Here is an 11,993-nt window from a genome sequence, read left to right as displayed (position 1 = left end):
TCATTTGTTTTGCACTGATCCACCTTGTTTATTACCGCTAGTAAACATCTATTTGAAGCAAACTGTTAATGAGGTTCTGTCCAGGTCCAGCAGACGTCTTTCGTTCAGCCTCCAGTCCTTCCTAGCCGCTGCCAGACCTTGCAGATTTACAGCAGGATATATTGACACCTGAGAGACGCAGCTTCTGAAAACTCAGCTGGGAGTTATTTCCGTCTGAGCAGCTGGACGAGGCGGTTAAGAGAAACGGTGAAGCTTAATCTTAATCGCCGTTGGTTCTTCATCGCTCCTTAGTGGATCCTCAGCTTGTGAAAGTGGTCCAACATGGCGCCCAGAGCCCAGCTAGCCTCAACATTCTTCACTTTCTTGGTTAACTAGGAAAGGGGAAAATAATCATAGTCACCAATGTGTGTTTACAGCAGTATAAAGAACACTTTGAGCAGGTTTAAAAAAAAAAAAAAAAAAAAAACTTTGACTTCCAGTTGCCGAAATGATCAGACATTTCTAGCACGGCATTAACGTATTGCACAAACTCCCATTGATGCTAATTTCCAGCCTATAAAAATGGCTGCCGTTCCCGCCGCCGCGTCACCAATAAAAAACCGCGGCTACTCGCGCAGCTGCCAGTGTCGTATAAAGCCGCCTAACCTGCAGCACGGCGCTGTCCTTGAAGCCGAAGCCGTCCTTTAGCAGGCAGGTGATGTAGGTCAGGTCCATGCACAGGAAAGGACTGACAGGCGGGTACTTGGTCATCTTATTGCACACTGCGCAGGAGAGACAAGAGACATCGTCTCCGTTAGGCCGGGGTAATCAGTCATTTGTATTCTGCTGACAGACGAGGGCAGCGTTTTCAGATAGAAACCACTCCGGGTCCGTTTGAGATGCACGCTGTATGTCAAGTGCGGGGAGCGGCAGATCTGTCACGGTAATGATGTATTCCTCCAGCCAGTCTCACCCTCTTTGGCTCTCTTCTTGAAGCCTCTGACCTGTAGCGATCCTCCGTGGACGTTATCTACGACGGAGGGAGGGGAGATCATTACACATTTAAAATGCCAAAACAGTAATTACAACAGCTCATCTACATGCACATTTCTATGGTACTAATAACAGAGCTGATGGCCTTTCAGCGCAGACTGGCAGCGGGACGGCAATTTCTATAATAACCACACCACTACGGCTCATCAAATCCCCCGATGCGGGAGCAGATGACTCACGTTTTTTTTTTCAGCCTGTGTCTAGCGTGCAGGCGCGGCGTAATTATATGAGGTGTGGACAGAAGGTGTGTGTGTGCGAGTACGCTTACTGATAAGGCCCGCGTCCACAGCTCTGTCGAAGTAATAGGAGAACGCGTAGAACACGCCGCCGTCTTGGAGCTCGTACGGCTGATGAATAATCCCCTTCACCGCCTTAAGTACTTCCTGATAGCAGAGCTTGTATCCTGCCTGACCTGGGGGAGAAAAAAAAAAAAAAAAAAAACAGAGACAGGGTTGCACATTAAGGATATTCTCTTTGAACGTTGTTTACTGAAATTTGTGGAAATGTCAAGTTTCATTATCCAGGGGAGAAAAAAAAGAGAGGCTTTATCGCATGCCTGCGTTTAGCCTGGGTGCGTTAGTTAAAATGACACGAGGAGGAGCAAAAGGTCCCTCCAGCAACTTGTACTGAAATCATCTTTGGCTGCAGTCACATGACTTTGCTTTGATCCAATCTAACGGGTTTTCACCCAGGTTTAGCTTCTATTTAGCTCCATGCAACACTGACCAGCTTCCCTGTCCCTACTGAGGAAACCCAGTCCCAAAGCATGATTCTGCCCACTCCACGGCACATAGTTGTCTCTGCAGCTCCTCCAGAGTCACCAGGGCCCTCTAGTCTGCTTCTCTGACCAATCACTTCCTTGCCTCTCAGTCGAGGTGGAAGGTCGTGTCTAAGGTACGCGTCTGAAAACGTCTTGTTGGTAAGGACGCCTTAGCCGAAGCGGAAGGTCGTCAGCGGTCGCCATAAGTGCTGTTTGAATAGTGCAGTGAGTAGAAAGGAGCCTGTATGCTTCCTCTCACAGCTCCTTTAGCAAAGGAACCTGCACTGCAAAAAGGGAACTAAAAGGAAGTACAATTTTCTTGAAATCAGTGTATTTTTCCTTGATTTAAGCAGCTAAATAAGACTATTTGCCAATGGAATGAGTATTCTTACCCCTAAAATAAGGTTATTAGCTATTCTGCACTTGAAATAAGATGGTGGAGATGAATTGTTATTATGTTAAGTGCAAAAATCTTATTCCATTGACAAATAGTCTTATTTTGCTGCTGAAATCAAGGAAAAACACTCTAATTTCAAGAAAATTGTACTTATTTTTAGTTCCCTTTTTGCAGTGTGGCGATGTCCCGTCAAGTAATGACGTCGGAGTTGAAGGCTGTTCAGAGTCGGCACAGCGGTCCGAAACTCCTCTCCTCCCCACGATGGAGTTCTTACGGTGGACCTCCATGAAAGGTGAAGGGACCTATGATTAGAACATTTCGGATGCGGCCGCTCTTTCCATTTTCGCATGATGTGTCTAAAAGTGGCTCAGCGAGTATTATATATATATATATATATATATATATATATATATATATATATATATATATATATATATATATATATATATATATATAACCCTAATTCATAACTTATCTCCATGTACTGCTACTATTTAGGTGGACAACCGGTTGGACTGGATTCCTCAGAGTAAAGTAGGGGTGAATACATGCGCGTACCGCACTAGCCAGATTCGCTGTTCACACGAACTCCATTAAAAACGTGGCAAGTTGTGAAAAGTTCTTGAAGGGTGGGAATACTTTTGCAAGCCACCATAGTTTATTGGGTTACCCGCCCCGCCCGCATCAGGCCTCACCGTTTGGGTCTCCGCTCACTTGGTAGGTAAGACCCCCGAAGCTCCAGTCATCCCTGAACGTACTCGGCAGGCAGGAACTTTTAAAGACCTGCCACTCCAACCCTGGGAGACACACACACACACACACACACACACACACACACACACACACACACACACACACACACACACACACACACACACACACACCATTAATCTTCTAAGCGCTCCAGCAGCTTCACACTAGCTTATCGCAGAGCGAGCCCGCTGATAGCGCTGCATTTTTTATTTTTTTTGCTGAAGCGCTTCCCTGATTAATCTCAGGCTATAACTTGAAATGTATATTAGCGCAGGAACTGGAAGTGCACCCTTTATCCTGCGGAGGGAAAGGGAGACACGCTGCTGTACTCTCACGAGTCCCCGCAGTCTTAAGTGGCAAAGCGACGAAGCGCGTTTAGGTATATGTACCTTCTGCGCCCAGAGCACCCAGAGTGGCGAGTCGGCCAGCCATTAGGCCGTTACCAAGATAGCTGGAGGAAATAAAATAAAAAAACTGTTAATTTAAAGCAATAAGGGAACTGAGAGGGATTTGATTGAGACGTATGTATGATAAGACGTGTTACCTGTGAGTGTACAGCTCAGACGTTGAGTTGAGGAAATCGAATCTGGCGACGTAATCGTCCCCGGGAGCGCTCTCGATTGTTTGCTGCGGTAAAAAGCCCAATTAAATATTAAGCTGACACAGAAATGTAGAGGGAAAACAAAACGAAAGAAGCAAAAAAAACAGGCTGACCCTCCGTTTGGGCAGGAACGTGATCTGCGTGGATCCTCCTCCCAAATCCAGGATTCCCACCGTCTTCATGGCGGGCGCCTTCAGATGACCTGAACACAATTTATCACCTTAATGCAGCCGCTGCAGCCGGGACGAGCTAATCGCTTTACACCCGAGATGCCATCTTCAAAAAAAAAAAAAAAAAAAAAAAAAAGACCCGCTTTGGCAGACCTGCACCGTCTAAGAAGCGTAAGCGTTCCAGCTCGGTCCGGGGAAGATCACAGGAGCTGGCTTTAGGCAACAAACTCATCCTTGTGTTCATGGGCTTCTATTTATGGACACAGGCGTGTAATGCAATATGATGGCAGGTTAGGAGAAGGCATGCAGACGGGAGAAAACAAGACACAGCCACAGATTGTTTGGCGTTTTGTTATGTTGCATCCGCAAACTTTTAGCATTTTAATCCGGGTTTTTAGGTGATAGACCAACACAAGGCTGGCGTGTCGTTAGTCAGCATGAGGGGGAATAACAAACGTATCTAAAAATAAGTAAAATGTTGTTAAAATTTGTGTTTTTGTCCTAGATTTGAACAGGTAAATAAGATTATCTGCCAATGGAATGAGTATTCTGACCCCTAAAATAAGATAATTAGATATACTGCACTTGAAATAAGATGATGGAGATGAGTTGTTCCTATTTTAAGTGCAAAAATCTTATTCTATTGGCAGATGATCTTATTTACCTGCTCAAATCAAGGAAAAATACACAAATTTTAAGAACATTTTACTTATTTTTAGTACCGTTTTTGCAGTGATACAAACCCAGATAACTAACAGTGTGGTTCCCATTATTTATGCTTTTCTTCTACTCTTGGCTCTGTGAATGTGTCAAGAAACGGCATTATTTATCGACATTACATCCCAATCACAGACCACTTTGTGTTGGTCTGACACACACACACACACACACTGCGGTCTGTTGTTGCAACAAGACAAAACGTCCAAAAGTTGAAGCAGCATCTGTGCTTTAGCGGAGCTCCGCACACTCAGGTTTCCGGTACTTGCCTGTCAGGAAGTTGAGAGAAATCCAAGCCAGAACGCCTACATTTGAAAGGAACAAACACACGTTTTATTATTTTTTTTTAAAAAAAGCAGTCATTTCAGGAGAAAATTCGCTTTTAAAAAAAGCGCTGGACAAATTTGTGAAGAGCAAGCTGCGCGCACAAGAAAAAGCTGAAATGCTGACAAACCAATTATCCCACTGTACAACAGCCTGGCCCTTTTCACCACATAATTACTGGCTTTTAGGGTTAAAACGACTGTGCTGAAAGGCTTTCGTTGTTTTTAATGTCATCACAAAAAAAAGCCTCTCTGTAATCTTCTGTAATTTAGTTAAATGCCTTCATTAAGCAAGGGTCTTGACAGAAACTGAGCGGCGGATCTAATGACGCGCCTTCTACCTTCAAAACAACAACGCAGAAGAGGAGGAGGGGGGGGTGAAAAAGGCTTGCCGGGGCACATGTCGCACCTTCGTTCGTGCCGTTCATGATGCTGACGCTGTTGTCCGACACCAAAAAAGGCGACTCGTCGAACACGTGTTGAACCTGAGAGAAGCAGGGAGGAGAGGCGGCATGTCAGGAAGCAGGAGTTAAATGGGCCCAACGTTTATCGGCTGTAATGGTAGCTCATCCGCTGGATGGGATTAATTCATTCCCTCAGGGGCGGATTATCAAAGTATCATTCATCTTGCAAGGTGCCTCAGGGCTATGCCCCCCCCCCCCTCATCACAATCACCAACGATAGCCTTTGACACCGAGCTTACGGTTCTGCAGCTGCATTGCTTTTCTCTACAGCTTCCATGTATTAAAAAAAAAGCATCATTCCCATGTAAAACCTGAGAGGTTATGAAGCCGAACTGTTGCTGACTCTGGGAGGCGGCGCTCTGACCTGGTCCAGAAGGGCCTGGGCTTTGGCCGCGGGCAGCAGGCGGAGCCCCGCCGTGGCTCTGAGGACCAGCGGCGTCCGCTTCCAGTCCAGACGAGGGACGGCCTTTTTGGCCACCTTCAGCAGCATCCGCACGGTTTCTCCGGCCTGCGAGAGCGCAAACATTTAATCAGCCGCGAACCCGGCGGGGCGGGGGCGTTTCTTCATGGCCGCTCCGGTCAGAGAGAGGAAAGATTAAAACAGCAGATTTAAAAATCGCCACAGGTTTGCTCATTTATCTGATTGTTTGCAGAGCGACAAGTTTTAATTACTGACAAATCTTGCAGATCAGCGTGTCTGACCGCAGCTGATTTCCCGAGGCCCGTCACTTTTAGGAATTTTGTTTTAAATAAATGCATAAAATGAATAGAACATTTTAAATCTAAACACACAGCAGGTTTAAAAACATAACATCTATTATGTCCCAATAAATAATGAAACTGCACATTGAAACTAGACAGCCAAAGATGGTGATTATTCCTAATATTATTGCTCTTTCAGCTTAAATTTCACTCTAAAATGTTTGCTTTGCAGAAATTCCTCATGTTGGCCTCTGGTACAGAGAGGGATGTTTGCACTAGAGCAGTTTTACCAAAAGGGACCTAATAATTTCCACGAGCTGTCCTGACCAGCTACGTTTCTATCAGCACACATGAAACTTTAAATTTGCTAATCATCTGTGTGTAAACTTAAAAGAAGTGGGCTAGGAACTCAGACCTGGGGTACACCTGACTTCACTTTTCAACAATTCAGATTTGTCGCCGGTTTTAAACATCAGTCGCAGGTAACGATATTTATTTTAAATCTTTATAAACCTTTCTTGCAGAAAATTCTGTTGGATGAAAAAAAATTGTGATACATTCGTTGTTTCAAATCTGCATATACTGCTCCAAATCCTTTACCATGATCAAGTGATAAATTCCCGAGAAATAATTGGTCTTTGTAGCAAAGGATCTTTTTGGACAAAAGCAATTGTTTGATTCTAGGTGCCTCGTTAATTAGTTAATTTTTTTTTTAGTTGATGATTTTAGTTAATTAGCCTTTGACGACCGTATAATAATAATATTCCAGATCTGAAATTGGCAAAAGTCTGGCCTGTTTCCACTTGTAGAGAAAACTCCCACTGGTAAAAGACATGCCAATATTATGTGCACGTGATATTAAGGATATATTCTGTATTTGCTTTATCTATAAAGAAAACCTCTTTTAAATAACTATTTGCTAGTTAATTACTGTAAATAAGCACCACCTGATTCATTTGATGAAACAGGAGGACTGCAGAATTGAGAAAGCCTAGGCATGCACATACCTACACATTATCATTTTACATTCTTCTCCTCCAAATATTTTAGTTAAACATCAAAAACACGATTTCTGCCAAAGTTTAGTGGCAAATTTGACCCTTCCCCTCAGCTCAGCACCACTGAACTGAGGACGAACTCACCGCTTCAGGGTAGTCGGCGTACGCTGACAGACCCGGCTTTATGGAATGGAACACCTCATTGTCCAAAACGGGCAGCTGCTCTGAAAAAAGGCACAACATCCACCCACGTCATCAAATATGAAGCAGCTGTTAAAAGCCCTCAAATGCCTCAAACCTCTTAGCATATATGCACGATTTATCAGGCATATTAAGTCCTCTGTGACTTATGCCCTCTGATTTTACAGGTTTAATGAAGCATGAAAACAGAGTCCAGGCCAAGCAAATGTGCTGATATCCCCTTCCATTAATCACCCCAAAAAAAAAAAAAAAAAAAGAATAAATAAAAACACAAATTTGGCCTGTTTAAGTGTTTTAGATGCACGAGAAGAGGGAAGCTCTTCCTGGCGTTACCCGAGTAGCTCTGGATGAAGGTGTAGACGTGAATCCGCGTGCCCGTGCTCCCGGCGTCGAACATGGCGGCGTAGGAGATGCGGCTGTGGTTGGCCGGTCGGCTGAGGCTCGGGAGGACGGCGGACACGTCCAGGAGAGATGTCCTCAGCTGGGCCCGGCTCAGGCCCGCCGCGGCGAGGAGCACCAAGAGGAGAAGCGGGACGGTCGGCTTCATCTTCCCTCTGCGGCATACGTGGGGACGGAGAAACGGACGCCGATGAGCGTGGAAAAGTATGCTGAAGGCTTGCTCTGAGACGCGTTAAATTACAGTGGGCCAGGCAGCGGCGTGAGAAGCCGGCGGGGTTGTTTACACCGTCGGGTCTGACCACGCCTCGCCCGCCGTCCACCCAACCACAGCGACGTATAGCAAAGGCAGCGTTTACCGTCTTTGTCAGCTCGCGCAGAGACGGTCTAAAAAGGCAGGCGGCTCAATGAGTTTTAACATCTCCCTGCAAAACAAATCTAACAAAAATCTTCCCTTTTCCCCAATGGTCTCAGGTCAAATGCTGGAAATGCTTAAACTGCATGCGGGCCTCTTTTAGGGGATTTACAGCAGGGCTTCACAATTACAGGGTTGTCTAATAAGTGCTGCCAAAAACCCCTCTACCTGTACTACCCACCACTTCACTGAGGTGTTTCACAGAGAAGAGGCTTTTTAGATCCATCTCCCATGGATGGAGTCCTACTGGACTGTGTGATGGAAAAAGAAAAAAAAAAAAAAATAAAACTTCAAATGGCTTTCGCTTGTGGTCCAGATGTTTGTTCTTTAAGGCTGCGTCTGCAGAAAATGCAACAACAACAACGTAATCCAATTAAATCTCAGTGACTAGGTGTGACGCCGCCTTGCGTGTGATCGCATAGTTTCATCTTCTCGTATTACGCCGCCCTGATTTATGTCGGCTGTGTTATGAGCACGGAGATGAAATGGTAAGACACCAACACCAGGGTTCAGACACAGTTACGTCAAAGTTAGGGATGCACAGACTCCAGGAGACGCAAGATGCAAGACAATGCCACCGCCTCTGATGGGTTCATAAATTTGATTTCCATTGATCATTTTTGTGTGATTTTGTTGTCAGCACATTTAACTATGTAAAGAACAAAGTATTTAATAAGAATATTTCATTCATTCAGATCTAGGACGTTTTATTTTAGTGTTCCCTTTATTTCTTTTAAGCAGTATGTATATATATATATATATATATATATATATATATATATATATATATATATATATATATATATATATATATATATATATATATACACACACACATATTTACATTTCTGTGAAAAAACTATGGATAAATAGATGAACAGCTGAAGGAATAAATGGATGTACGGAGGACGCACACAAAGATGGACAGATGAACCAACAATAGATAAAACAGTTGTGTAGCTGATCATAAGATGGACGAAGGATTGATATGAAGGAAGGACATAAAAGATGATAAACAGCAGGAATAGATAATTGGATGGCAGAATGAAAAATGGAGAACAGGAGGATGGACGGATGACCCTGGAGAAGACATTCAGGAAGGGTTGTGGTGTCCTTCCCAAATAACGTCAACATTGAAGAGCTATAAACGTTATTTTAAGATGGAAACATTATTTGAAATGTAAGAAAATTATATGACCAGCAACGGCCGTTCTTTCCAACTATAGCCGCTTGGGAAATCTTGAAAGTAAGAGTTAATCCTGACTATAATCCCCAGAAATGATACTCACTGTCCTCCTTTCTGTATATAAAATCTCATCTAAAGTCAAGGTTTTACATTCTCAGACTGTTCTGAACTCCTTTTCAATGAAGGTTAGTTTTGCTTTAAACAAGTATGGGGGAATAAAAAAAGAAAAACAAGCATTTTTATAGTAAGCAAGAAACTGTCCAGGTGTTCGATTACTTGAAAGCAGATTACATATATTTAGGTTTTTAGTCAATAGCATTTCACAATGTTCATGATGATAAAGACCCGAGGCTGACAGGACGCTAGGCTGAGCGCTGCTACTAAGAGGACCAACTTCTGGGTGGAGAGTGACCTAAGCAAGTTTCAGGCCCCATAGGCAACCTTCATAAATGATGCTTTTTTTTTTTTTTTGCATGCACAACACTGCTGTCATTTCAGATTGTCGCCAGAGGGGGCAAACTTCTAAAAAAAACTTGAGAACTTACTCTATGCTCCTGGTAAATTGCTAAATTTTTGTTTAAGATTTTTTTCAAAAATAGAGAATATTGCAGTTTTCAACAAAAATATCTGATGATCTTTCTGGGGAGACTTTTAGTTGATTCTTGTAAATACGCCTGGCCCTGTTACTTAAAAAAAAAAAAAAAAAAAAAACAATCCCCACTGCCCTAATACTGTAGTGTATTGATTGGTAGCAATCAATAGTAAATTAATTGCTGGAATAAAAAGGACATTTTTCTTAAAGTGCACGGGCTCCTCGATATTAACAGGAGTAAATCAGAGCTTAAATACTCTGATGTTGAAAAGTCTCCATTTCAATGATTGTTTCTCTTTAATTTCCTTCTTCCTTGGTACAGTTTATTTATTTTTCATCTTTTATCTACTTTGGCCCCATACCCTACAGTTAAAAGCATCCTGTTGTGCAGTCAGTTAACTAAATCTATTATTAAATTCCTAGTTAAGTGTAAAACCAAACATATTAAAATTGTAAATGATTTTAACCTAAAGTGTCCCCCAATTCACCCTGAGGCCTCGTCCAATCTTCGGCCGCCTCTGGCTGTGAACAGCTTCTCACAACTCGGCCAAGTTAGTTGTTTATAAGCGAAAGAGCCTTTAAATTATTAAGAAGCAGCCTCCACAGAGAGACTTACTGCCCTTTCATTGTCTATAGCCTCAGTTTATTTAACAGCGGAGGTAATATTTAGATGATTTTATCAGCTACAGCTGGACGGTGATTAGCATTGCTGCTACTTTACGAAAAGCTACAGGCTAACATTTAAGAGCTAGCCGTAGCTTAGCAACTGTTAAATAACACGGCGGATTTACCAGGAGCTGCTCTGTGCATCATAAAGTGTTTCTAAAAACGCAGGTTAGTCTCTGTAGGCAACCCGACAGAAGGCTAAAAGCTGCAGCCTCACCATGATGTCCGGCTGCCTCCTTCCTGCGGCGGTATCAGGAGTTTGGCTTCGGTGCCGAACTCACATCCTCACCAGCACCGGGTTCTAAGAAGAAAAGAAAACTCACAGAGTCCGGATCACGGGCTTTTTCAGTCTGTGATGCTAAATTTTGTAGTTATTATTTCTGTTATTTTTTACCCCGGAAGTAGTTCCTCTGTATCGAAACCACAAACCAAAACGGGATAAAGTGATTATCCAGACTTTTCTGTAAAACAAAGATAGATTGCTTTAGTTATGGTTTAACAGTTACAGAATGACACGCCACGGTCAGCTTTTGTTTTTGTTTTACTATTTTGATTTCGTTATTTAATTTAAATAAAAATCCAACCTCCACCTCAAAAAACACCCTCCACATGGACACGACTTTTGTGACGTCATACGAGGGACAAACACTGATGAGTCCTGATGCTCTCTGGGATTTTAACACTTTTGCACTCTCTTTTGGTCAATTTAGCCCCTCCAGCAGTTCATCCCCATTAACTTAAACCACAGTAAATTATTTTTAGAATAGAAATAGCCTTCATTCTCAGTGGGGAAATTCAAGTGCACCAGAAACACACAGCTATATATATATTCTCTCTCTCTCTCTCTCTCTCTCTCTCTCTCTCTCTCTCTCTCTCTCTCTCTCTCTCTCTCTCTCTATATATATATATATATATATAGATAGATAGATAGATAGATATAGCGGTGTGTGTGTGTGTGTGAGTGAGTGTGTGAGTGAGAGAGAGAGTAACAAAAATACCAATAAGAGACTGTACAGTAAGGGCAAATTTCCAACTTAAGAAAAAAAATACAGCAACTCAGAAGAAATGTGCAACTGATCGGGGTGATTTTAATAATGTGCAAAACGTGGATGTTGATTAGAGCATAAAAACAAGACTATGTAGTAAAATAGAAACAAATGTGCATAACAGCAGGGATAAAAAAACACTTATTGAGTTTGTTGGGAGCAGTGATGGTTAGAAAGCCTTAACAGCTGGAGGGAGGAAGGATCTGTGATAACGCTCCTTGGTGCGTTATCAGTGCCCTGCATGAAGATGCTCCGCAGCATCTTCATGCAGGGCACTGAGATGATGAGTCTTCTTGATGAGTTTATCAAACTGCTTCCTCTCACTTGTAGATGAGCTGCTGCCCCAGCTAACGACACTATAAAAGATGGCTGATGCCACCATAGTGTCAAAAAAGGTCTTCAGCGCCCCCAGCACTCCTAAAGATGTCTCCCCAACAGGTAGTCTGCTCTGACCCTTCCTGAAAAGAGCAGCAGCGTTGCGAGTCCAATCCAGTTTATTCTTCAGGGGAACACCCAGGCACCAATAGGAGTTAACTTTCTCATGAAATTCCCCATTGTGGCACAATAAAGGACT

General features: G+C 43.0%; 1 protein-coding gene across 3 annotated transcripts; it reads right to left on the bottom strand.

Annotated features, from left to right (window-relative positions):
- Positions 1–3: 3 nt before the first annotated feature.
- On the bottom strand, positions 4–10,944 carry LOC105929062 (ectonucleoside triphosphate diphosphohydrolase 5). 3 transcript variants are annotated; one of them, XR_004930378.1, is made up of 15 exons: positions 10,591–10,761; positions 7,452–7,672; positions 7,062–7,141; positions 5,582–5,725; positions 5,163–5,238; positions 4,700–4,735; positions 3,657–3,745; positions 3,487–3,569; positions 3,332–3,393; positions 2,885–2,986; positions 1,301–1,444; positions 953–1,009; positions 646–761; positions 225–371; positions 4–184 (listed from the first exon to the last, which is right to left on the bottom strand). XR_004930378.1 is itself a non-coding variant. In XM_021318568.2 (15 exons), the coding sequence occupies exons 3-15, from the start codon at positions 7,663–7,665 to the stop codon at positions 288–290; spliced, it is 1,287 nt and encodes a 428-aa protein (XP_021174243.2). In that variant the 5' UTR covers positions 7,666–7,672; positions 10,591–10,674; positions 10,768–10,944; the 3' UTR covers positions 4–287. The 3 variants fall into 3 exon arrangements, 2 of the variants coding, with proteins under 2 accessions (XP_021174243.2, XP_035990060.1); XM_021318568.2 differs by adding an exon at positions 10,768–10,944 and having other exon boundaries at positions 4–371; positions 10,591–10,674; XM_036134167.1 differs by having other exon boundaries at positions 4–371.
- Between the last annotated feature and the right edge of the window lie 1,049 nt (positions 10,945–11,993).

The sequence above is a fragment of the Fundulus heteroclitus genome, unplaced genomic scaffold (genome assembly GCF_011125445.2).
Source record: "Fundulus heteroclitus isolate FHET01 unplaced genomic scaffold, MU-UCD_Fhet_4.1 scaffold_76, whole genome shotgun sequence".
NCBI classification, from domain to species: Eukaryota; Metazoa; Chordata; class Actinopteri; order Cyprinodontiformes; family Fundulidae; genus Fundulus; species Fundulus heteroclitus.
The sequence above is the reverse complement of the archived record's forward strand: the minus strand, read 5'-3'. Positions and strand labels throughout refer to the sequence as shown.

Bases quoted from the DNA above. Each gene is read 5' to 3' on its own strand.
- LOC105929062 (XM_021318568.2), bottom strand. From the start codon at position 7,665: ATGAAGCCGACCGTCCCGCTTCTCCTCTTGGTGCTCCTCGCCGCGGCG. The intron at 7,142-7,451 runs GTAACGCCAGGA...GCCTTTTTTCAG, and splicing joins CTTCATCCAGAGCTACTCGG to AGCAGCTGCCCGTTTTGGAC. The intron at 2,987-3,331 runs GTACATATACCT...TGTGTCTCCCAG, and splicing joins GGGTGCTCTGGGCGCAGAAG to GGTTGGAGTGGCAGGTCTTT.